This window comes from Ambystoma mexicanum, chromosome 3q (genome assembly GCF_040938575.1).
Source record: "Ambystoma mexicanum isolate Mex_15411 chromosome 3q, UKY_AmexF1_1, whole genome shotgun sequence".
Classification (NCBI taxonomy): Eukaryota; Metazoa; Chordata; class Amphibia; order Caudata; family Ambystomatidae; genus Ambystoma; species Ambystoma mexicanum.
This window is the reverse complement of record NC_090926.1, coordinates 85,944,867-85,972,598: the sequence shown is the minus strand read 5'-3', so window position 1 is coordinate 85,972,598 and position 27,732 is coordinate 85,944,867. Positions and strand designations below refer to the sequence as shown.

The 27,732-nt window shown below is 46.1% G+C and overlaps 1 protein-coding gene across 1 annotated transcript in view; it reads right to left on the bottom strand.

Annotated features, from left to right (window-relative positions):
- Positions 1–1,439: 1,439 nt before the first annotated feature.
- RAPGEF3 (Rap guanine nucleotide exchange factor 3) overlaps positions 1,440–27,732 on the bottom strand; it is a 764,587-nt gene continuing 738,294 nt past the window's right edge. The window contains exons 27-28 of the mRNA XM_069653198.1: positions 11,034–11,105; positions 1,440–4,121 (exon numbers count right to left, since the gene is read on the bottom strand). Of these exons, the coding sequence (XP_069509299.1) occupies positions 4,000–4,121; positions 11,034–11,105 (194 nt within the window). The 3' untranslated portion in view covers positions 1,440–3,999. The remainder of the gene's footprint in view (positions 4,122–11,033; positions 11,106–27,732) is intronic.

The window sequence follows — 27,732 nt, the reverse complement described above, 5'->3', positions numbered from 1 at the left end:
TAGAGCATCCTCTCCCTATAAACAGTGTGATGGAGGAGATTGTTTGTACATGATACAGAGACATGTGTTGTTAATGTTAAAGGATATTTGTACCACACACTATCACCACAGGAGTGGTCCGCTGGCGCTCTGGCGACTCTGAAAAGGAAAGGGGGTGGGTAGTGAGTTAGTGGGAACAAGTGGGATAAGTGCAAGAGAGCTCTGATGTGCTGTTGGCAGCTTCAGTTCGGTTAACACTGTTCGCTGAGCTTGGGTGTCCTTTCCGGTCCGTAGCCGTTGTGTGCTGTTGTGCGAAGCTATGTGTGTCTGAGGGGACAAATTAAACAATCTTTAATTATGTAAGTCTTTAACTTTTCTGGATGCTAAAACACTTTCCCGGGAAAGGTCAGTCACACGCCTTGTAAAATGAACACATCTTTAATTCATATGAATCAAAACTACATTTCAATAAACACAATGCTAAGATGTTATACAGGAGGACTTTTTAGAAGATGGCCTCTCACCACAGATCTATTGACACGTGGGGTTGTAGCTCATTGAACATGATCCTCTGCAGCACTACGCTCGTTATGCTCCACGCAATGTTTGATATTCTGTAGGGTGTAGCACTGTATGTATTTTCATGTATTTTTGGTTCATATGAATGTGGACTAGGAATGCATTTGAGGGGTTGTTTAGGCAAACGCATTAATTGCAAACCCATCAATTGCCCTGTGTACAATTCACAGCCTTTTAAGGACACGTGTTGGGTGATGAAAGGCCTGTACAGTGCTATTTAGAACATGTGTGACGGAAGATGAGCATATCGTGCAGATCAGACATGCTGCGTTGTTCTTGCTGTTCAAATACCTGCGATTGATGTGGATTTTGAACATTCATGGCATGCAAAGATCTGCTGCCTTCCACATCCCTAACACCACTTCGGGCATAGTTCATCTACCCCTCCCTCGAATGCAAACGCCATCTCTAGCTGCACCCCACTCATCCCCGCATCCCTAAAGGCACTGGATCAAGAGCTAGGAAAAGGAGTCAACCCGCAGTTAGTTGCCATGCGCCTCTACACATGTCAATTGTTCAATTATTGTACCCATACGGGCATGGAACCAATACATACAATATATGTGGCTGGGATGGGAGAAGGTATGTCTTGGTGGCTAGGACTTGGACAACACAATGGTTTTCTCTCTCTCTCTCTCTCTCTCTCTGAAAGAGTCAGATGCTGAGGCTTTTTCTTTATAGATGATGGATAGGTGCTAATTGGAATCCGGTGTGGCACTAAATGTCCAGTCTAACTATGTTAGACCTGGCAACACCATAGGTAACCCTCATGTCTTTCTTCATGTTTCTGGTATAACTTTGCGCCATAGACTTCTGCAGCATGTACAATCAGAACTGCAGTTGCACATTGTAACAAAAGAACACACAATTGCAAAATAAAGTGTCAAAGTACAAAACAAGATATTTTATTCAAGAAAATGTCCATCTTGCTGCATCCTCTGTCTATGAATAAGGTGATCCAAGGCACATGCTCGTCATACAATTTTTCATGTGTGAAAGACTCAGACTGATCCTGCATGGAAACCCATGGGCTGACCTCTGGTTTGAAATGCAATCTCACTTCATTAGGAGCCCCTCTGAAAATCATGAGCGGTGCCTCTCTGTGTCACACGTTGCGCCAACTGACCAATGGCGCATTGCATGATATCTGTGCTGGAGTGACCAGGCTCCCTGTCAGTGATGCACTTCCCAGGGTGATTTTCAGCCATGATGTTGCGAGCACGTGCCATTCATTTATTGATCAGAATAGGCAATGTCTGGCAATATTTTCATGATTTAACTTACTTTCAGTCTGCTTTCTGAAACAGTTTTCATCTCAGCTGGGATGAATGAAAATCTGAACCTACTGCCATGGGAGTTGTGGTTTTGTGTGGCTCACACTGAAACTGAACTGCTTTGGGTAAAATTAACCAGGCTAAACTAGCTATTGCAGGCCAGTTTATACCACTTAGCTGGGTGAAGCAGAACCCCTTCCCCCGCCTTTAGTGGTAAACACAGTCCCCAGGCTTACCACTCATAGTAGTTTTGTGGATGGAAGTCGTGAAAAGTTGACAGATAACAATACAAAAACCTATTCTGTAAAAGGGCACGTTTGTTCTGATGCTACTGCTTAAGGTGCTGTGATAGTTTTTATACCAGCAACTTGTTCATGATTTTTTCTCACAGTTGTAGGATTGCACAACAAGTGTAATGTGGGATGCAATGAGAACAAACACTTGCTGTACCTAGCATCTCCTGAGCTCATGTACCCTCATTCACAAGCGAGGGTTATGGGCAGGAGGTGAGCTGGGCTGCGAGTGCTTGGTTATAACCTCAACATGCATATGTATGTGCCCCAACCAGGGGTGTTGCTAGGTCTGGAAAAGACCCGGGGCTACGCTAATGTCGGAACTGTTGGGACTGGGGGCTAGCTAGCTTTTTGGTTGTAGCTCCTGAGATTCTATCCGGGGCTACAACCAAAAGACCAGGGGCTATAGCCCCCTTAGCCACCCCCTAGCAACGCCTCTGGCCCCAACTGGGCACAGCACTTACATATGAACTGGCCCTCGTATTCCATGTGGTTGAAGGGCTTGGCACATCCCTCCGGTCATGAAGATGCTCTGTGCACGTGGCCACTAGTGTGCCTTAACGGGCTAGCCAGTGTTGATGCTGTTCTAACAATCATCTAGCCAACCCTCTTTCAGGAGGAGGGGGCGAGAATGAAGGAAGTGCTCATGCATTTTGGGTGCCCTGCTTAAAATATAGTTTCCCTGATTTGAGAACTCGTTTCCAATGGCACTAGGTATCTGCTTCTTCCCCAATGTCTATTGCCCTCTAGATAAAGGAGCCCTCGAGGACAGAATTCCTTGCCACCTCCCTCCTTCAAGCAATGGAGGGAGTACAAACAAAAAGATTCTCTAGTTTCAGTTTAAAAATATGTCCAGCTCTGTGTGTGTGTGTGTTTTTGCTTTCATTGCTCATTTTCTATGTGACCCCCCCCCCATCTAATGAAGACCTGAGTCGGGATTTCGAAAGCTTATGTATCTACCATCGCAGCATACTATTTTCAGTAGTTCAATTAAAGGTATAAAAACGTATTTTGCATTATTTTAAAACGGGACTAACACGGTATCGCCCCTTCTCTCTCATATATGTCTGGTGTTCTCTAGTTTTCTTTTAAATATGGTTAACAATAGATGCAATAAGGTGTACCAAATATATTAAGCAACTCTTTCAGCTTTATCCGTTTATAAACAGGCAAATAAGCGTCTGTAAAAATGTGATCCTTTCAGTTTGGCGTGAACCTGGAAACATTATACAACCACAGGATAGCATCTGTGGGTAGCAACGGGTTTCCTGTAGGCCCGGAAGTCATAACTGCTGTCCATCCGGTTACTGAGGTCCCATTTCAGGATCTCCTTCATGTAATCTCGCCCTCACGTGCACCCTTACTCCTCCAAACCAGCAGGTGCTGCTCCAGAGCAAGATAGTGGCGTCACTGCAGGTTCCGTAATTTCTTTTTTTTACTTGCATCACAAACTGTTCAATCTTTCATTTATGTTCCACAAAACCAAAAGCATAAGGTTTTTGATCCAAGCAACAGTTACTCCGATAGCTATTTTGAACATAAGTATCCAAGGAAGACAATACAGCAGCCATGCTGTCCTTTATATGCCACTCCCTCAGATGGGAGTGGCCTTTCCTTTCCACTCGCTGGTCCGAGAGAAACCTGGCAAATGCCAAAGGTACTGCAAAGCCACTGTGGTTCATGGATTACTGCAAGAGTATGGCCTTAAAAAGCAGCGTCTAAATGTAAAAAGTAAGGCCGCCATTTCTTCCAGGGCACAGTCTGGGGCCAGCACATACTTGTATGTCTTCATTAGCACACAGTTTGTTATTCGCACCTCACTTCCTGTCCCAGACTGTTGTTGCAAGGTGATATGAATTGAAACTTCTCCTGGGTCAAGATGACTCTAGGTCTCGGGAGAGCTGGCAGAGTTTCTTCTGGTTGTCGATGACCTTCATTTGTACAATGTATGCCCAGGTGGTGGCTGGACTCCTCATGGTCAACGACTGTTCAGAACCTAAAAGAGGACAAGACAGACTGTCAAGAAAGAATCTAGGGTACAAATCGGGACCAATGGGGAAAAAGCATATAGGATATGTCTGTAAAGACTGATAGAATAATTCAAATGACTCGTAAAGACACAACTCTTTGTTGCTGGTCTCCTATTGCATGCTTCATCAAGGTAGTCATGTTTGTTGTATAAACAGCCCTGGTTTCATAATTCACAGAGATGATGCCATGCCTTTGAATTTCATCTGGTATTATTACCAGTGTGATGCCTAGAATATCAATTGAGACTAATAGACTGAAGTCAGATTCTGAGGTTCATGCACAAATGGGAAAGTGTTCTTCCACAAAGGAAGAAAACTTTCCTTAAAAGCAGCATATTCTGTGAAAATGAAAATGTGGCAGACTGGCATGAAAGCCTCAACCTGCATGTGCCTGATTTATGGCTTGACAACAGCCCTGGCAAGATCACGAATGCAGGGCAGGCACTGAGGGGATTCTCCTTCCAAAAGATTTGGTTTTGCACGTCATAAGGAGGGGTTCAAATACGACCCCACCAGTGAGGTGCTGTTGAACTCTACTGTACATGTTTTCCCCTTATAAAACCAGAATTTCTTATATTGCAGCCCCACTTTTCTAGTTTACAACCATATTTTATTCGGCTGGATGCCATTAAAGTAAAATTTGCATTACAACAAACGTTTAAAATAAACTGACAAAGCTGTGCACAGTATCAATAGCAATGAAAGCAGGGCAATTCTGGGTAAAGGTTTAAGATCAATAAGCAGTTACAGATCATGTTTGTATAAAAGATTTTAAAATGATTGAAGTCCCTAGGTAAAAAAGAAAAAAAAAACAAAAAACGCCTCACATATTCACGCCACTAAGAAAGTTGGTGTTTGGGTGTTTGCAAACTTGTCAAAATGGGGTGCTTACTATGGACCCAGCTGGAGGGGATCGGGATCGCATCTGATTAGGCTTGCAGCCCTTCTTAATTTGAGGGCAGTCTGAAGGAAATTCACCAAGGCCACAGAAGTTTCTATATTGTTACAGACCTTGAGAAAACACAAATCTGCGTCCAGATACCACGCACCCACCCTTACTTCACACACTCTACCTCCACCATCCACTCTCTCTACCCCCAATTACTCCACTCTCTCTACCCCTACCCACCTTCCTTACCTCCACACTCTCTACCCCCACCCACCCTACCTCCACACTCTCTACCCCCACCCACCTTCCCTACCTCCATACTCTCTACCCCCACCCACCCATCCTCCACTTTCTCTATCCCCACCCACCTACCCTACCTCCACTCTCTCTACCCCACCCAGCCTACCTCCACTCTCTCTACACCCACCCACCCTACCTCCACCCTCTCTACCCCCACCCACCCTACCTCCACTCTCTCTACCCCCACCCACCTTCCCTACCTCCATACTCTCTACCCCCACCCACCCAACCTCCACTTTCTCTATCAACACCCACCCACCCTACCTTCACTCTCTCTATCCTCAACCCTACTTCCACTCTCTCTACCCCCGCCCAGCCTACCTCCACCCTCTCTTCTCCCACCCACCCTACCTCCACTCTCTCTACCACACCATCCTACTTGCAGCCCTTCTTAATTTGAGGGCAGTCTGAAGGAAATTCACCAAGGCCACAGAAGTTTCTATATTGTTACAGACCTTGAGAAAACACAAATCTGCGTCCAGATACCACGCACCCACCCTTACTTCACACTCTTTACCGCCACCCATCCACTCTCTCTACCCCCAATTACTCCACTCTCTCTACCCCCACCCACCTTCCCTACCTCCACACTCTCTACCCCCACCCACCCTACCTCCACTCTCTACCCCCACCCACCTTCCCTACCTCCATACTCTCTACCCCCACCCACCCAACCTCCACTTTCTCTATCCCCACCCACCCACCCTACCTCCACTCTCTCTACACCCACCCACCCACCCTACTTCCACCCTCTCTACCCCCACCCACCTTCCCTACCTCCACACTCTCTACCCCCACCCACCCAACCTCCACTTTCTCTATCCCCACCCACCCACCCTACCTTCACTCTCTCTATCCCCAAAAACCCACCGGGCCTTCCTCCACTCTCTCTACCCCCACCCAGCCTACCTCCATCCTCTCTACCCCACCCACCCTACCTCCCCTCTCTCTACCCCCACCCACCAAACATACCACTTCCCTCTCTATACCCACCCTACCTCAAATCTCTCTACCCCATACATCCACCGTACCACCACTCTCTGTACCCCCACCCACCCAACCTCAACTCTCTCTACCCCCACCCACCCTACCTCCACTCTCCCTACCACACCATCCTACTTGCAGCCCTTCTTAATTTGAGGGCAGTCTGAAGGAAATTCACCAAGGCCACAGAAGCTTCTATATTGTTACAGACCTTGAGAAAACACAAATCTGCGTCCTGATACCACGCACCCACCCTTACTTCACACTCTCTACCTACACCCATCCACTCTCTCTACCCCCAATTACTCCACTCTCTCTACACCCACCCATCCTTAATACACTTGCTCTACCCCCTTACTCCACTCTCTCTACATCCACCCATCCACTCTCTCTACTCCCTACCCACCGTTACTTCACTCTCTCTACCACCATCCACCCTACCTCCACTCTCTAGCCCACTCTCCCATCCTACCTCCACTCTCTCTATCCGAACCTCCCACCCTACCTCCAATCTCTCCCTACCCCACCCGCTCACACGCTCTACCCCACCCTACCTCCACTCTCTATCCCACCCTACCTCGACTCTCTCTAACCATCCTCCTACCCTACCTCCACTCTCTACCCAGCATCCCACCCTACCTCCACTCTCTCTACCCCAACCCACCCACCCTACCTCCACTCTCTCTACACCCACCCGCCCTCCACTCGCTCTAACCCCATCCACCCACCATCCACTCTCTGCCCATCCTACCTCCACTCTCTCTACCCCCACCCACCTTCCCTACCTCCATACTCTCTACCCCCACCCACCCATCCTCCACTTTCTCTATCCCCACCCACCTACCCTACCTCCACTCTCTCTACCCCACCCAGCCTACCTCCACTCTCTCTACACCCACCCACCCTACCTCCACCCTCTCTACCCCCACCCACCCTACCTCCACTCTCTCTACCCCCACCCACCTTCCCTACCTCCATACTCTCTACCCCCACCCACCCAACCTCCACTTTCTCTATCAACACCCACCCACCCTACCTTCACTCTCTCTATCCTCAACCCTACTTCCACTCTCTCTACCCCCGCCCAGCCTACCTCCACCCTCTCTTCTCCCACCCACCCTACCTCCACTCTCTCTACCACACCATCCTACTTGCAGCCCTTCTTAATTTGAGGGCAGTCTGAAGGAAATTCACCAAGGCCACAGAAGTTTCTATATTGTTACAGACCTTGAGAAAACAAATCTGCGTCCAGATACCACACACCCACCCTTACTTCACACTCTTTACCACCACCCATCCACTCTCTCTACCCCCACCCACCTTCCCTACCTCCACACTCTCTACCCCCACCCACCCTACCTCCACTCTCTACCCCCACCCACCTTCCCTACCTCCACACTCTCTACAATAACCACCCCACCCTACTTCCACCCTCTCTACCCCCACCCACCTTCCCTACCTCCACACTCTCTACCCCCACCCACCCAACCTCCACTTTCTCTATCCCCACCCACCCACCCTACCTTCACTCTCTCTATCCCCAAAAACCCACCGGGCCTTCCTCCACTCTCTCTACCCCCACCCAGCCTACCTCCATCCTCTCTACCCCACCCACCCTACCTCCCCTCTCTCTACCCCCACCCACCAAACATACCACCACCCTCTCTATACCCACCCTACCTCAAATCTCTCTACCCCATACATCCACCGTACCACCACTCTCTGTACCCCCACCCACCCAACCTCAACTCTCCCTACCACACCATCCTACTTGCAGCCCTTCTTAATTTGAGGGCAGTCTGAAGGAAATTCACCAAGGCCACAGAAGCTTCTATATTGTTACAGACCTTGAGAAAACACAAATCTGCGTCCTGATACCACGCACCCACCCTTACTTCACACTCTCTACCTACACCCATCCACTCTCTCTACCCCCAATTACTCCACTCTCTCTACACCCACCCATCCTTAATACACTTGCTCTACCCCCTTACTTCACTCTCTCTACATCCACCCATCCACTCTCTCTACTCCCTACCCACCGTTACTTCACTCTCTCTACCACCATCCACCCTACCTCCACTCTCTAGCCCACTCTCCCATCCTACCTCCACTCTCTCTACCCGAACCTCCCACCCTACCTCCAATCTCTCTCTACCCCACCCTCTCACATGCTCTACCCCACCCTACCTCCACTCTCTATCCCACCCTACCTCGACTCTCTCTACCCCACCCTACCACCCTACCTCGACTCTCTCTAACCATCCTCCTACCCTACCTCCACTCTCTACCCAGCATCCCACCCTACCTCCACTCTCTCTACCCCAACCCACCCACCCTACCTCCACTCTCTCTACACCCACCCGCCCTCCACTCGCTCTAACCCCATCCACCCACCCTCCACTCTCTGCCCATCCTACCTCCACTCTCTCTACCCCCACCCTCCCACCCTACCTCCATCCACCTTCCCTACCTCCACTCTCTTCAACCCCACCCACCCAACCTCCACTCTCTCTACCCCCACCCACCCACCCTACTTCCACTCTCTCTACCCCCACCCACCCACCCTACCTCCACTCTCTCTATTCCGACCCACCCTACCTCCACTCTCTCTATTACCACCCACCCACCCTACCTCCACTCTCTCTATTCCCACCCACCCACCCACCCTACCGCCACTCTCTCTATTCCCACCCACCCACCCTCCACTCTCTCTATTCCCACCCACCCACCCTCCACTCTCTCTATTCCCACCCACCCACCCCATACTTGCCAACCATACAGATTTAGGCAGTAGGCTACTGCTTTTTAAGCAGTCCCACCACCTACAGATTTCAGTGACAGATCCTACTGCTTTTTACAGTGGCAAGTAATGTATGTGACTCTAAGGCAGACTCCAGGACAAAGCATGTAACACATCACTTTGTCTGTACAGTGGGCTGGTAGGTGAATACTTTGATTGGGCTCAGTCCAATCCACTGAGCTGACAGCTACTTGACTCTGTCCTGTACTCTTGCCGGTACAACCCTTAGGTGAATCAGCAGTGAAGGCAAGTGGCAGAGTGTAACACCATCACACAGCATCTGCCTGTCCGGCTGAGGGGGGTATCAGTCCCCATGTCATTCAGTGTTCAACTTGCAATAAATATGTACTGCCTGGGCTGCTTCTACAGAGCAGTGGCAAACATTGCCTACCAGCTCTGTGTGAGTACCTTCTGTGAAGTTAGGTAATTGAATTTGGTGTTAACTTACCATTCAGAATTATACATTTTTAAACATTTGAATATCTTTCCTTGTTGGGCTGTTTGATAGGTTGTGTATTTTAGAATGCTTCAATGGTGCCAACAATATATGATTTGTATTTTCCTGTAATGTCATTGTTATGGGAATTATTATTTTTGAAACTTGAAAAACCCTACATCTTTTTGGTCACAGAATATTGGCAAGTATGCCACCCTACCTCCACTCTCTCTATTCCCACCCACCCTACCTCCACTCTCTCTATTCCCACCCACCCACCCTACCTCCACTTCTCTATTACCACCCACCCACCCTACCTCCACTCTCTCTACCACACAATCCTACTTTATCTCCACTCTCTAGCCCACCAAACCTACCTTCACTCTTTACCCCCACCCAACCCTAATCCCATGAAACGCCCACTCACTCTACCCTATCCACCCTAACTCCACTCACTCTGCCCTAATCATCCTATCCATTCTACCACCAAGCTCTCTCTCTACCCCACTCACCCTACTCCCTCGTCCTTCCTCGCACACTCTAGCTTTATTCCTTAGCCTCTTACGCTCACACTTTCTCGCTTATAGTTCCTCTGTTTTTACATTGATGGAACCCTCTGTCTATGGCTTCCTTCCTTGCTCTATTCCCCTTCTCATTCTTCTGCACAACAGCAAATCTTCTTGCAACCTCATTTGAAACTCTGCCCTCTCCTCCTTGAACCCTGGTGCCTATAAATGCAAAGAACAGCAGTAAATGCCAAAACTATTGGCTTTGCCAATGCTTGCTTTTGTTGTGGTTTTATTGGGAGCAGGTAAGGCTGTAGGATGCTTGCCAGCGCTAACAGTATATGAATGTGGTCATTCTATGTGTGTCCTTTCTTGATTTAGTTAATTGCACAAGCAGAATGTGAATAACTCCCGGCTAAGAATCCCGAATGCATGGTGTAAAATATGCAAAGGTGGTGGTCAGGGTCAGACTGCACCATAAAATCATCCAAGAGTGTGCTTTTTGTAAAACATGTTGCAAATGCATTTGAGAAGTTATCTGCTTAGTAACATTGGTTAAAACGTGTGTAGTAACTTATGAAACTGGCTCACTCTGGCTAAATAAATTAATCCATTCTGTCAAAAACACTTGGCCCATTCAAGAATCATGATCTGAGACTTCGGGCATTGCCCTACTGCCCTATAGGGCAGCCCAACCTGGGTGGTGGTTTGATGTGTGTTGTATGCAAGCAATTCTTAGAATTTCCAATTTTCTAAGCGTGAAATCACTGCTGTAATAGAAGAAATCATACACACATTTTCATTCAACCAATAATTGCCAAAACAATAACCCTAAAAAAGAATGGAACTGTGACATCAGATGCTGCTTTTTAGAAGTGGACGATCGAGCAGGACTACCACATGCAAATGTTATTCACTGTATTTACCGATTATTCTGGAAAAATAAAAGCGTGTTCTTACAAGTGGATATCCGGACAGCATTGGAATCTTCCAGAACATAGTGAGGACGACTTCTCAATGGAGAGAGAGGAACTGCAAGAAGAAGGAAAGAGGACTTTGAGTAAGGACGAGCAGAGTTACTAGCTTCAGAAATAGAAGGGTTGTTTGTTTTGTAACGTGCATCACATTAACTTTCTCACTTTTACGTATGAGTTCAAAATGTGTTTGTGTTTCAAACATTGTAGCTTGAATGTTACTGTGGTTGTGTTTCAAAAGTAAATCCTGTGCTAACATCTCACTATTCTAATTGGCAGACAGGTCAACAATCATGTTTCAGACATAGCAGCATGTGTCAGCAAATCTTAATGAATTTGGTACCCTGCACCCCCACCACACCATCGCACCAGTTACATAACCTGGATGACAAAAAAAAACAGCTACTCACATCTAAATGCCATAACGGTGTCCAGTCATACTTCCAAAAAATGTTTCGAGATACAAAAGTTCCTAATACAAAGTTTCGAATAGAAAAGTTTAGAATGCATTTTTTTCGTAAAAAAAAAAATGCATTCAAAACTTTTTTTTCCTCGATGCTTTTGTGTCGGAACTTTGACTGTCGGAACTATCACTATGAACCGCCATAACTGCTGCGCTCAGCAACCTTGCTCAGGAGATTACAATTCATCTAATTTGTTATGAGAAATGAATAACCTACTGATTATTTGCTTTGAAGAGATGTTGGGAATGAGGAGAGATGGAAAGAAGTAGGGGGCTGACTGGGGGTGGGGGAGTAAAAAAAGAAAAAAACGCACTACCCTCCCCCCCAGTCCCCCAGAAAGGAGCGCCATGGAGCAGAGGCCCACCACGAAATCCCCAGAGTTCCCTGTAGGCCAGTTCACCACTGGTGGCAGCTCTTTCAATTTTACCTTTTGGAAAATAGTGGCACGGTTGCCTCAGCCAACCCGCACTGATCAGACTTTTTATAAAACACCCGGCGTCGCGCAAACCGTGGGGAAAAATGTGGAGAGTAGGCAGTTTGCAGCTTGAGGATTTTAATTCAGCCCATTTCCTCTCTCCAGAATTCGCCTCGATTTATGCAGTGCAGGAATTTCTCCCTTCACATATTCCTTGATCACACAGGTAAGAGACTTCTTTAGCTTCTGCATAATCTTCTACTACCACCTGCGCCTAATCTCTGTCTCTCAAAGCTGCCACCTGGCGAGCTTTAATTTTCTCACTATGCCCTGCAATCGTTGTAGCGCTAAGCAAATGGAGGCGCTGCCATCTGCCGGGAAATCCTCCAGTACCCGGATTGAGGCCTTCAATTTCCCTCGCTAGTGCAAACTGCCATTGTAAGATTACCTCTTGATTACATCAGTGGGAGCTTGTGATGATGGCTCTACCCACAGTGTAACAGCAAGTCAAGTTTGGGGATCCTGCCAACTGACGACTCCCTACTTGAATTGTGTTATGTCCTACAGTGCAAAGTCAATGCACCTGAGGCGTCAAGCAAAGAACGCACTGATTCACTTACTACTTTACATCCACTGCTTGACAATAGTTTGGTGGCTTCCCCTGAACTTGATTGTCAAATGGATGAATCTCACAGATCTTTAATACCAACTCCAATCAGCCCTGCCATCACAATGCCTTCTCACCATACCACGTAACAAAAAAATCGATACTTGCATGGTGATACAAAAGGATCAGAGAGAAAGCATCACGTGATCTTGGAGCATGTTCACCAATTATTAACTTATACAATGAATTCTGCTACATAAATGCACTCCACAGAACGCCACACAACTGGCGTAACTGCTGATATTAACATGCCTGTCCCCGCACCTGTACAGAAAATAGAAACGCAAGCCATGATGCCTGTACTGATTGAGAATGATCCTGATACAAGCCTTGGTTGACCTCTTAAAGACTCGTCATCTGCTTTTATAGGTGCTCCTCACTTGCATCCAAAGAGCAAGAAGCAACAACAAATAAAATAGAGCCAGAAGAAACCCTGGAAAAGCAATAAATCTAGCCATAGTCACTTTGCAGACTCTAATAAGTATATCTCTATGAAGCACCTTATATGCCCTAGTACCCTGCACCATACATACAACCAAAGAAGAGCTCTAAGATCATTTCATCAGATAATTGGATTATTAAACTCTGTAATGCCATTGTGAGGGGGGGTGCATACAACAGCTAAAGATATGATGAATGAGAATGAGGATAATACCGATTAAGTGGTCGATGATGTCACCACCTTGACATTAACATCCTCGATTGTCGAAATACTCGAGTTCATCAAACAGAGCAGTGAATAGAATTGTAATAATTCAAGATCTACAATGGGCAAGTCAACTCTCCCTGATAAAAAGGCACATTCTTACTCAGTTTCTGTTACAATTTTTAAACCATTTCGAACTGAACGTAGCATTCCTTTAAAAAGATCTTTGATATTGGCATTACTGAAATTGATAGTGCCGCTCAGAGTTTCTGCGGCCAAGGACATAGACTTTGTTGAACCTTTGTGGGAGCACAAGTGGAATGCCAAAGAGTGGCCAGTGTACATCTACTCACGTTGTGAACATAACAATGAAATATGCAGAAACATTTTAAACATGGCGTATGACCTGTATAGGAATCCACAAATAATTTATATTATACCTTTATAGAGTACATAATGATTGGAGAATATCATGATCATTCGAAATAAGACTGACAAACAGGTCCTTTTTGATAAGGACTCCATTGAATCCACCCCAGGAGTTATTGCATGCTTGGTCGTGGCTCCCCCATCCAAATAAAAGTTCCTAGGCAGCAGTCATATAACCTAGGTTTACCATCTTGGAACGACAGGGTCTGTGCTCTTTATGTTCATGGGACTGAGAGGAATGATATACATAAGGTTCATGATTTAATCTTGTTACAAGAAATTTGACTATGTTCTCCCATTGAGATAGATCAATATTCCACATTGTGTAGACTGGCTGTTAAAGGCAAATATGGGAGACCTTCTGGTGGTCTCCTTAGTGGTGTCAATAACAAATGTAATATAAATGGGTATGAAATTATAGTAAACTGCTTGCATGTCCTGGCCGGTCAAATTACATTACATTATGAGAATCAACTAACCTCAGTCCAAGCCATTAATTTGTACGACACAGCCAGACTATATGCAGTATTTATTGATCTTACCGCAGCATTTGATTGAGTTATTTACTCTGGTACAAATTAACCAAGTAGGGAATACCGGCAGGTGTGCTTTGCATGATAAACAGTTCTACACAGACACTTGTTTCAAAATATGTTTGATAACACTGTCGCATATTCTAAACCAGTCAATACTAAAACTGGTTTAAAGGATGGGTGTGTACTTGCACCCCTATTATTCAATGTATCACTAGCAGATATGTTAAATGAAAATCCAGCCAGCGGAATAAATTGAAGATACTCAAACAGGCCACTAAAAGGCCACCAAAACGGGGAAGGACCCCCAAGGGTCACAACACAGATCAATCCACTAAGAACGAAACAATCGTTAAAAATACTGTATTTATTTAGAATTTGTACTCGTTAAAATAAGTATTAAATCATCTGAAATTCTATACAAAACATACGCAAGGTGACAACATTAATGTATCAATCATAAAGTGCATCGTGTAAAGTGACTGAATGCTAGTTTCACTGTTGGCTGTAAGTGAAAAAGTCAGAGAAATAAATAAATCACAGTAGACCTAGATGCTACTAGATTGATCCCAAAAAGGGGTTTCCTGTGCAAGCGAGGAAAATCACTCGGTAAGGGAAACCACAATCGCCTATTCAGATCTGAAGGCAAAAGGTCCAAAAAATAAATCAACAAAGGGCAATTGTTAGTTACAGCACTGCACAATATAATGAACACATAAACATTGAAAAAAACGCTAACATTAGCCAAGGGATGCTATGCCTAGCAGATATGACCAAAGCTTTTGCAGCTGTCCATAATTTCCATTCCAAGATGGGCACTGTTCAAGTTCAATGGATTGGTTATGCGGATGACATTGTGGTCATGGATGGCGTTGATACAATAGTCTGCTTTAATTGTCTGAACACCAACCTTGATAAGACACACATTATGTTTTTGGCGAGAAAGGTATTACACCTCAAAGTCTGGCAAATACAAGGTATTAACATTCAACAAGCTGAGAATTTTAATGTTAAATAGTTGTAGGTAGTAATCATCTGTAGGAATCTTCTCAAACGTTTTACCAGCTATAAAAGGAGTTTCTCACTAGAAGGCTTATTGAAGGTCTTCAAGTTAAGCATCATACCAGGAATAATGCATTGCCTAGGGACACATATCCAATTTAAATTCGAATGCCTCAATACATTAGATGGTATGATGTGGCTTATACATAACATTGCTTTGCTGAAGGTTTTAGAGTCCTAGAATTTAATCGAAGAGTAGGATGCTAGGACTTTATTCAACTACACTATTGCTAATATTGGGGACTGCTTTTAGTTTGAGTATAATATGTTTAATGATCATATCTTCTCTCTACAACTTAATAAATATACTTTATTTAATTTAATAATGTGATACAGTTTAGGTATAAACTTTACACATATTTCATATATACATAGAGAGGAAAAAAAGTTAAAGAAGATAAAGTAACGTAAAATAACATAAATATACCTACATGCCAAAAACTGAGTGTGAGCATTCCTTGTGTTTCTATTCTATTGATAGACATGTCAGGTGCTCAGTTGGAGAGGTTCTCCAGAGCATTGTGTTGGGTATGTTACTATTCCCTGCCACAAAATCTACCGCAACCCCACATGGAAATGTTCACTTTCTACAAGGTATAGATCAGGCTCTGGTAAGTGGACTATGATAAAAATCATGACAACCTCGCCTGCTAGGAATTACGAGTTAGAATTGACTTGAAAGGGGCCCCTAGGGGACCCTGACGTCTATGGAAACAAGGCGGGTCACCACACACGATAGAGACGCCAGACACAAGGTTGTATTCCCAAAGCTAGGGTTTTATTGCAAATCAAAAGTCTCAGTTGGCCAACTTGGTTTCACGCCTCGCGACGTGTATCTCTAGACCTCGAGGGACGCAAGAGAGCGAATTACGTACATCAGTTACATATATACAAAATGCATATCAAACAATCAGCTATGACATGGTTAACACCCCCCCTTTCTTGGGTTTCTTTGAACTTGGTGTGATGATGGACATCTTCGACCACCACGACACCTTCAAACATCTATTCTAGTAACAATTTGCAATTTGTGAGTGCAAAGGCATCTTTCGGTTATTGAATAGAACACAGCGCTTCTGTTCTTGGAAGCGAACTACACACGGGGGCGAGTTGCATTCCGGACCTTGCTATCTATCAGGTGCTATTCGCGTCCTGGGAGCCGACAATGTCTAACGGGCTCAGCAAAGGGGGGCCGTTAGAACAGCATAATTCAAGCCTTTAGCGGTATTATTCTAACATATTCTACCATATAGCAAGACTGGCTGGCAGCTGTGAAATGATTAAATGCCCTGCAGCTCTGCTTCTAGTCTACATTCGGGAGGGAGCCGGGCATTCTTCCTGGCGCTGCCTACGTTTGTGTTTCAGCGAACTCTTGTTATCCTCACGGCCCTGCGGCCTTGTCCTTTTCACATACAGACAACAATGTTCCATAGTCGAGCAGTGTAAGCGGAAAATATACTGCGAAGCAATAGGAACAGAAAGCAATGAGCAATGGTTAGAAAACAAAATGGCGATTCTTGCTACATCAAAATGGCCGTTCATTGGCAAACTCGAAAACCTATATTCTGTCGTATCGTGCATGAGACGGTTGGTCCACGGCCACCAAAATGCGTTTGCGGTCTCAAAGTAGAGGTATCTACTAGGCATTTCTAGACTGACAAACCCTCCTTTGGCCATATGCCAAATGTCACATCTATTTATTGAAACCTCATCTAGTGATGATGAATCTGAAGTACTTATGTCTGAGTCTTGCGTGCTATCGTGGACATCATTGTCTTCATCAATATCTATTGCCATCAACTCTTTTACTGCTCTCATCTCATTTGGGTCTGGGCTAGTTCAATCATGAGGTTGTTTTTTCTTTGTTATCATATGCATGCATCCTTCCGTACATCCTTCAGTTACCTCTGCGCAAACTATGGGTAAACAATGTATACAACAACAGCACGTTAGGAATATTCGGAACACCACTACTAATATTGAGATCAATTTCCATCCCCAAGATTGTAGTATTCCCCAAAACCAAGATCCTATTCCTCAGCTCCCTTCTCCCGTGGGAGTTCAGGGCTTAGACCGTGCATTTTCTTTATTGCTTTAAAGATCGTGGAGGAATAGTCATCGACATAAACGCAACATGCTGATCCCACTATTTTGCAAATTCCCCCACGATCAACCAGGATTTCATTGAGAGCCATTCTATTTTGCAGCGTCATTATCCTTATTCCTCTTTCTTCCAACGTCATGTTAAATAATATATCTGTTGTTGTGTTTATTGTATTCTTTAGGATTCTGGACAGTTGCCTTATATTATAGGAGTTCACTATCTGTCCTAAGAATGGAATGAATGATTTCGCTACATTAGTTGCTATTAAAACACCTTTGTCAGTCCTTTTGACTCTAGTTCTGGATAATCTTGCCATGGCTGCTGTTTCTAAGAGGAATACTCCTGGGAACAGTAGCCCTAGGTGACATGTACCTCCCCAGTTTCTGGGCAACCAAGGGTATGCTTTCTCTCCACATATAAAATAAACTGGATCATCTACGTACACTGGTTCTATTTCCCATTTTAGTACAACTTTATTCATACAACCAGTATATGTTCCGACTGAAAAAGAGCCTTTCTTTTTTAGACAAAAAGGGACAGTTCTTGGGCTATAATTCACCGTCTAAGATGGGGGGAATTGCATCTTTGTCCCCTTCTGTTCTTACACGAAACGTCATTGCAGATGTTTTTTTCTTGCAGGGACAATCTATCTAGTCTATTTTGTCGTGTTATCTTCCGTGTACTTTTCCTCGTGGGCTCTGGGCCTATTACTTGTGCTTTATGGAAAATGGAACAACCCACAGGCTTCATTATTATCTCCTCAAACTCATTCATGTCGGTTCTGTCTAATTGACCCGTATTACTCTCATTCCATTTCCCATAGAACATTGCACCTAAAGATGCACTACATGCAGAACTTAATGGTAATGGCTGCACATACCACCCTATTCCTTTTCCGGCATGCTGTGGTAAATGGGCAAATACCCAGCAGTTTGTTTTCTTCAGGATTGCATGTGTCATGTTCATTATTAGCAGTAAGGTGCTATTTCCAAAACCTTCCCTGTGTTTTTCTTCCATTGGGGGTAGGGTATAAGTGATCACCTGAACCGGGCTTTCAGTGGTGGATATATTAATTATTGGTAAAAACATTTCTAATGGGTGTATTGTTTCTACCCACCATAATATTAGGGCTGTCGTTATTAGTGCTACCACGCTCATAAAGCACATTATTGTCGTTAGTGCCAGCATACAATTTGTTTTACCATGCGTTTTTCTTAAACTTTTAGTCTTTATAACTGACTCATTCTCAGCGGTGGTGGTGCAGGAGGAGGCTGGAACTGGTCCCGGCATGTTTCTCATGTTTCTCGTCGTCCTTCTTCCTTATCACAGTTCGTTGTGGATATCTCTCTTCGTTGCTCTTGCTCTGATGTCTAGAAGGTCAATGCAAGTCTCACAGTTCAGTTTTGCCTGTCCTTTTTAGCCTGGATTCGATTATTCGCTTTTAGGCGAGATCACTTGTTCCTTCTTATACTGCTCAGAGAACCTTTGATCAGTTATCGCCTCAGTATCATGTGCGCCCAGCTTGTCCGCTCTGGTTCCGGACACATGTACTTTTTATGATCGCACCGAGGAGCTGCGAGACTTGAATTGTCCGATTTGCACAATTCTCATGCTTCTCTCCTCTACACCCCTGGTTCCTTCTCCGTCCATGAGCTGAACCAGAGGTTGACTTTGTCTTCCGAGGCCGCAGGTTGTATCGCCTTGCTCCTGGTATCGTATGATCCGTGAACAGTGCCAGTGCACTTTCAGATTCAGGCTTGAAGTCAGCCTGTGGCGCAACTGCAGGTGTGCGCCGCGCCAATGATGCAGATCAGTTTTTTGGCGTGCTGGCAAGTGCTGGTGGACGCCAAAGGGGTACACGATTTGGTTTTGCTGGTATCTGCAAAGCAGATTTCACATCGGTCAGCAGTGATTTCGATTCTGCTGGGCAACGTTAGGGCACTCTTTGCCCTTCCCCCTTTCTGGCAATCGTCTCAGGCTTTGTTTCGAGTTTCACTTCTCGTTTTGGCAGATTAGGTGGCTGCTCACTGGCAGCAGTTTCTTTTGTTTCTGGGACCGCTGTCTCTTTCCGGTCATCAGTGTCAGGCAAGACTTTTAGTGCAGTTGGAATCTTTTTGGCCTGCGTGGCATGGATCCACGACTTCCTTCCATCCACCCGTATTGCTGTCTGCGTCGCCAAAAGTACTTGACGGGGCCCGCGCCACCTGGGTGCTAATGATGACTTTCTTTCAAAGTTTTTTAGCAGCACCCAGTCTCCTGGCTCCAGCGCGTGCCCCGGACCAGTGTACCTTACTGGTAATGCCTCCTGCACCTGCTGATGAATCAAATGCAATTTCTGCATTAAAAGGCCACAATATACTTATTGTATATAAGCACAGGATGTTTAATCTCACTAAGTTGTTTTGGCTGAGGAGCGCACCAAACATTTGCCGGTCTCCCCATTACGATTTCGTACGGGGAGAGCCCCGTTTTAGCCTGTACAGACGTATGCATGCATAATAGTGCTATTGGTAATGCATCCACCCAACTCAACTTGCTTCCCGCACAAATCTAGCTAATCTTTGATTTAAGAATCCCGTTGTGCCTCTCCACAAGACCGGCAGAACTCGGATGCCTTGAACTATGGTATCTCTTATCAATCTGGAGACCAACACATCTGTAATACCACTGCACCCACAAAATGCGGTCCTTTATCAGACCACAGGACCCGGGGCAAGCCAAATCTGGAAAAATACTCCTCCGACATTACTTTTGCCGTACTCATTGCTGTGCAATCTTTCAAAGGATATGCCTCCACCCACTTACTGAATGCACAGATTACCACCAAGACGTATTTTAAGTTTTGGCACCTTTCCATCTCTATGAAATCAAAATGAACTACCTCCAACGGCATGGAGGGCGGGCCAAAACTGCCTGTTGGAGTCACTGTTCCCTTTCCTACATTGCGTTGTAAACACGTGATACAGTTCTGCACCAACCTCTCTGCATTATTTTTTATGTTTACATTCTGCCATACTGTAGAAAGGTGCTGTATCATTTTCTTGGCACAGATGTGCGTAGGGCTGTGGGCCATTGTGACCACTGCAGTCACATACGAATTTGGCAACATCCAGTTTCTAGTTCCCTTGTCCACCCAACAACCCTCCAAATCCAACTCAGCAGATCCCTCTGCCCATCCCTGTATTTCATCGGCCGTAGCCTCGGCCTGCATTTCCTTGACAGTCGCAACTCCATCTTCTATCATACAGGGTACTTCCTCTGTCTGAACCGTCATCATCTTGGTATTCAAATTCGTGGCAGTTTGTTTCGCAATTCTGTCTGCAAACGCGTTTCCCTCTCCTATTTTGCATGTTACTTTTTTTATGTGCCTCGCATTTCACTATTGCTAGGCGCTTTGGAAACGTGAGTGCAGACAGCAATCGTACAATCAAAGGGCCATGTTGAATTCTGGCACCATGTGATGTCAGAAACCCTCTCGGCCCAGAGTCGGCCAAAGTTATGAACCACTCCAAAAGCATACTGACTATCAGTATATATATTCACATTAAAATTTTCAGAAATCTCACAGGCTCTGGTTAATGCCATTATTTCCGCGGCTTGTGCTGAATTATAGGGGATTTGTTTACTTTCTACAACACTCTCTAGGGTAGTGATAGCGTATGCGGCAGTTGTCGTGCCATCTGGTAATTTAAAACATGAGCCGTCACAAAATAACTCTCCATCCGGCTCTTTCTGTGGAATATCACTTAATTCAACTCTTCCCTTGGTTTCTTCATCAGTGACCATTAAGCAATCGTGGGGGGGGTGATTCATTCTTCCCAATTTCTTTTATGGTTAGTGGCATTAATTCTGCAGGATTCAAAGCGCTACACCTCATAATTTGGATATGGGGCGCAAACAAGATAATCTCATATCTTGTCAATCTAGCAGAGGTGAGGTGTTGCATCTGTGTCCTATTTAATAGAACGTCTATGGCATGTGGCACCATCAGAATTAAAGTGTGCCCCAATACCATCCCTTCCGTTTGTTTCACTGATGCAGCAGCCGCCACGGCAGCTCACAAACATCGTGGTAGTGCGCGCGCTACAGGGTCCAGTGCAGAAGAAAAATAGCCGCACGGCCTATTTCTTCCACCTTGTTCCTGTGTCAAAACCGCCAATGCACATCCTTCACCTTCACACACAAATAGTCTAAAAATGTTCTCATAGTTCGGCGTACCTAAAACTGGAGCCGAGCATAATGCAGTTTTTAATCCATTAAATGCTCTCTGACATTCCTCATCCCACTGCAAAGGCATAACCGCATCTTTTCTAGTTAAATTCACTAATGGTTTCACAATTAACGCAAAATTACCAATCCATTGTCGGCAATATGAAGCCATGCCTATTATGGCTCTGACTCCTTTTTGTGTCTTTGGAATAGGCATACAAGAAATACTTTCTATGCGTTCTGGCGTTAGTCCTTCCGAAAGTAGGTAGCCCAAATAAGCCTCCTCCTTTCGATTATACTGAAATTTCTTCAAACTAGCTTTATGGCCATGTGCCGCTAGGTGTGACAGTAGTAATACAGTGTTTTCTTTACAAATCTCCTCTGTGTCTGCAGCTAGCAATAAATCGTCTATGTATTGCAAAAGTACACAACCCATGGGTAATTCCAGCATGTCTAGCTGTTCTTTTAATGCTCTACTGTAAATACTTGGACTTTCCGTATAACCTTGCGGAATCTGCATAAATGTAAATGATCGTCCTCCTAATGTGAACGTGAACAAAAATCTACTGTCCTTGTCCACTGGAATACTAAAGAACGCGTTTTTCAAATCTATTACACTAAAATATTCTGCTGAAACAGGTATCATTGTCAATATTGTAGTGACGTCTGGCACTAGAGGAAATTGCGGATCTACTACCTTATTCAATGCGCGTAGATCAATTATGAAACGGTATGGTACCTCATTACCTCCTTTTTTATAAACCGGAAGAATCGGGCTGTTGCATGTACTGCCTGTGATTTCCTCTATTACCCCTAATTTCACCAAATCGGTAACAATACCCTCCAACCGAAATTTTGTATAGGGGTATTCGCGGTAGGGTAACACCTTTTAAAATAATCTTTACTGGCTCTATCTTTAAACATCCCACATCGTTGTCATGCATTGCCCATATACAGGTTGGTACTTTACTTAGTTCCCCTGGTAACGCCTCAGACATGAATTCTGACACAGGGGCATCGTGTGGCCATATCGTTAGAAACACTCAGTCTGCCGTGCAATGTATAACAGAACCTAGTTTTTTCAACAAATTTAATCCCAACAAATTTTCTCCACAATTTTCTGTTAGAAGGAAAGGACAATGTTCGGTAAATGGTCCTATGGTAACTGGGACTGGTTTGGACACTGGGTTTATGACTGGTGTACCTGCGAACCCTACGGAAATATTCTTTTGCCCTGACAGTGGTATATTCAGAACCAAGTGATGGTCTATTGAACACTTCTGTGCTCCTGTATCTAAAAGAAAGCGGTGCTCCTCATTCCCGACTCTCATTTCTACGTAGGGTCCTCTCTGATTCACGGGAATAGACACTGGTTCCGACCCCTGTCCTGGGCTGTCCTATTGGGGAAATAACACATCGTCCGATGTGTAATCATTACTATTACTGTAATACGTGTTTGGCTGTGTATCGAAAACATTTCCACTCTTCCCTCTATTTCCCCCACTCTGATTTCCATATTGTTGATTTTGCTGTCCCTGACTCTGGTTTGGGGCGTTTTGGTTTTGGCCTTGGTTTTGATTACCTCCGTTATTATGATACTGCTGCATACTATTCCTATTTGGTCCATTCGCTCCTGGGTGTCCTCTATGCTGTCTCCTCTGACCAGACCCATTTCTATTCTGTAGATGCGGGCATTGCGCTCGCCAATGTCCTTCCTCTTTACAATATGCACACTGATTCGGCCCCACTGTTCCCCTATGCATATTCGAACTACTCCTTCCTTGTGCGTTCCCTCGCCCTCTATTATGTCCTACTACTTGCTGCATTAATACTCGTGTCTTTAGATTTATCCTATCCCTCTCTTCTTTTTCTTTTCCTGCAGTCACTCTGCGCTCATAATAATGGGCCATATGCAGTACTTCACCCAACGTTTTTGCTTGCCATGCACTCTCTGATGTCATTATTAGATCCTGATTTGGAAGTTTTAACCCCCTCACATATTTTTCAACAAATAACCTCTTTCCTGCTTCTGAACCCACATCCTGCCCGCTGAAGTCTTTGAATACTTCTTCAAATCTATTAAAATAATCTGTAGCCAACTCATCTTTGCCTTGTACACATGCAGTCAATTTGTCCCATTGGATTCTTTTCTCTGGGACAATTGTTTTTAACTTCTGTACTATACGTGCTGGTAACGCCGCCAGGTTCGCTCCTGGTGTCCCTCCAACTGCTTTATTTCTATCTTCTATTATCAAGTCCGCCCATGTGGCGGCAAAGGCCGTTGTGTCATCTACCTTCCTTATTTGTTTCCATATGTCTGCTGGCAGGATCACCGGGAATATTAGGTCTATATCACCCATGGTAAGCACGGATGATTGTAGGCAGGACTCTAGGTAGGTGGGACCTCTCTCATAGGAAATGCCCCACTTACCGTCCCTCCCCCTTCTCTTAGATGTAACAATATTCCCAGATCCAATGATAGGGCTGTTTCTCCTGTCCCTCGCTCTAGTGCTCTTCTATATACTGCCATTATTTCGGGCGGGCTGGCCTTATCGTTTTTTATATCTTTATATAATAAATGTTCAACCATCGATTGTAGTGCTTTTCTTTTCATAGGCATGGAATATTCATCAAATATCTCGTGTATCTCCATTGTGGGAATACTAGGACCTGATATCCATCTAAACGCTTCTCGCATACATACGTTTAACTTGTCGCCCCTTTGTACTGACGACATCAAATGTCGTTGTTGTATATATGGCTCTACAGTTTCCTTCCTATTTCTCCCGATATCTCTACTCCTGTACCCAGGTGCAGTAAACATTTTGGCATAATCATTATCTAATTCATCTTTAAGCTCAAAAAGTCTATACACATGTTCTCTCACTTCTTCATCCCTCTCCCTACAGCGTGCTAATGCATTCAAATCTAACAATCGCTGCGGTGGTAATTTCCCAATTAGCGGTTTCCATTTCTCCACCAAATATTCACCCATGCATTCCAACACTACCTGTCTTTCGTTGCTTCATATATCGAAGCCAATGTTGCCGTCCCAGTGGGGGCGTGGCTTGGAAGCCATGTGAGAGGACGCGCTCTTGGGAGAGCTCCCGGAGATCCTACATTCATCCTGTGCAATAGTGCATTGGCACTAACTCCCGCAGGCCAGAAACGAGAGTACCTGTCCATGAATATGAGCTGCACAACTATGGAAGAGCTGAAACCTCCACAAGCCCGGCAACGGTAGATAAATGCCATCGAAGTTCCTGGAGTCGCGGACCGGACGGAGTGAAAATGGCGGCCACACCGGACAATGGAGGGGACACAAACGTGTTGAAAGGAACACCCTCGCGGTGATCGGCGGCGATGTGGGCGGTGCAGGCCGTGGAGATGCAGATAAGCCTTTGGGAGAGCGTCAGCGCGTCTCTGTGGGCACCGATGACCTAACGCGGGCCTGGGAAACGGTCGGCGACGGTCGGCGGTCGGCACTAGGACCCGCCTGAGCTGACTGGTGCAACGGACTACGTGCTTTGGCCCTGACCTTTGGGGGACACTCGGATAGTGGCTGATCCTACGACGGGGTCGCGTGTGCGGGCCCACGGCTTACAGCGGCTGTGGAATGGCGAATAAGGCCGTCAGACAGAGAGCAAAACAGCCCACATTGGACGAGTTTACCAAGACACCGACGGGCCCAGAGAGTGCTCGGACCAAGGAGAAGCCACCCATGGCCGCGACTAGCCCAAATCAGGACGTGCTGGCTGCTCTCGCTGAACTGAAAGCGGACTTGAAAAGCGCTTGGGAGGCCAAGCTTGAAATGGTGGTGGCGGACCTGAAAACAGCGCTCGACCTCAAAGTCGGAGAAGTTCGGGAGGAGGTGAACCTACTTCGACAGGATGTGAAGGCCCTATCGGAGCGCACAGAGAGTCTGGAAAAGGAGGGCAGCGCCAACACGGCAGATTGTGCCTCACACAAGGCCGACCTGCATATTTTGGAACAGAAAGTACGCAACTTGGAGAACAGGGCCGAAGAAGCGGAGGGGCGCGCCCGAAGGAACAATATCCGTGTTGTGGGCATCCCGGAAGGATTGGAGGGTCATAATCCTACGGACTTCATTGAAAACATGTTGCTCCAAGAGATCACCGGGGGTGCGCTGTCGCAGGGCTTTGCGGTGGAGCAAGCACATAGAGCATTGGCTAGGAGGCCTCCACCGGGCGGTCCGCCCAGGCCAATGATAGCCAAAATCCTCAACTACCGTGACCGGGAAAGGATTTTAGAGCATTTTCGTAAAGGAGGAACCATCAAAAGGGGGGAGGCCACTATAACGGCCTACCCAGACTACACCATGATGGTGCAGAGGAGTCGGATGAACTACGGGGCGGTCAAGAGAAGATTGAGAGAGGCAGGGAAGAAATATATGCTCCTCTACCCGGCCAAATTAAAGGTGATCCACAATAATAGATCCCTGTTTTTTGAGTCACCGGAGGAAGCCATGGGTTGGCTGGATATGCAGGGCAGCCCCCAGGAGCCGGAGGTCCGGGCGGATGAAGGTGGCAATGAGAGATAAGTGCTCCACGACGAGAGAGGGTGTTGCCGGAGACTATGGGACTTGACTATAGTTATTGCTATGGCCTGGGGAGGTCGGGCCTGGAACTGGATGTTAAATGCACTGTTTGCACTGTAACTGTTGTCGTACATGGGAGCCTTTCGGGGCTGGTCCATTCACCCCCGTTTAGTATTTCTTAGTTAAGTGGCCGCTAGGGCGACTTTACCCTACTGGGCTCTGTGTGTAACAGCCGGAACTAGATGTGGGGGGGCCTGAGTTCCCGGGATGGAGCTGGGCAACAGTTGGGGAGGGAGTTGGGGGGGAGGGGATGGGCAGGGGGAATGGGGGGTGCGGGGGCAGTTGGGGTGTATATAGTGTTGGGAGGTTTGAATGGGATCGCGAGCCCTGAGGGAAGATTTTGGATGAGACTTCTGGATAACATGAACGAGCAGGGATGGTCGGGGGGGAGAGTGCAAGATATCAGTACATCATGGGGGAGCTAAAATTGTTAACATGGAACGTCAGGGGCCTCAATAGCTATCTTAAACGGAACAAAGTTATGTTGTACTTGAGGCGACAAAAGATAGACGTCGCATTACTGCAGGAGACGCATTTGACCCGAGACAAATTAGAGCTGGTGAAGAAAAAGTGGGGTGGAACGGTGGTAGGATCCGCGTACTCAGCATATGCTAGAGGCGTGCTGATCTGGGTGGCGCCGCATGTCCCGTTCCAACTGCAGCAGGAACGTGTGGATACTGAGGGGCGTCTGGCTATGGTGAGAGGGGTAGTCGAGAACAGAGAGATGTGTGTAGTGAACACGTATGCCCCGAACCAGGGCACGGCAGAGTACTTCCGGACCATGAGTACCAACTTGAGTTGGTGTGTGGGGAGTGCGGTGTTCTGGGGAGGGGATTTCAACTGTGTGTTGGACCCGGGGATGGACAGATCCGACGATAAGGTGATTAGGCCGCCCCGGCAGCCCGGGTGCTGCGGACGCTGCTGCGGGACTTTGAGCTCGATGACGTGTGGAGGACCAAGCACCCCAATGAGAGACAGTACTCGCATTACGCGGCCCCGCAGCGGTTGCACACTAGGCTAGACTATATTTTTGCCACGTCGGACGTCTTGGGGGATGTGTCTAGTGCGGAATATAGAGCGAGGGTCCTCTCGGACCACTCGCCTATGGTGGTGGGATGGCAATATGGCCGCCCCAGAGCGCGGATCCCGACGTGGCGCCTGCGCGCAGAGGCGCTTAAAGACCAGGCTTTTAGGGAAGACATGCGGGAGGAAATAGTTAGCTATTTCGATACCAACACTGGCAGCGTTGACTCGGCGGGAACTCTGTGGGAGGCCTTTAAGGTTGTGGTACGAGGGGTGGCGATTGCTAAATCGAAAGGTTTGCAGAATGGGGCCCTGGTCGATTTACAGAAGGCGGAGAGAGAGCTGGAAAAGGTGCTGAAGAGCGAGCATATAGATAACGAACTGGTGCTTAAACTGCAGCAGCAGTGTACAGAACATTGGGGGAGGCTCTGTAATCTAAATTACAAAAAGTATATTGAAAGGCAACATGCGGGAGGAGATAAAACGGGTCGTCTTTTGGCATGGTTATATAAAAG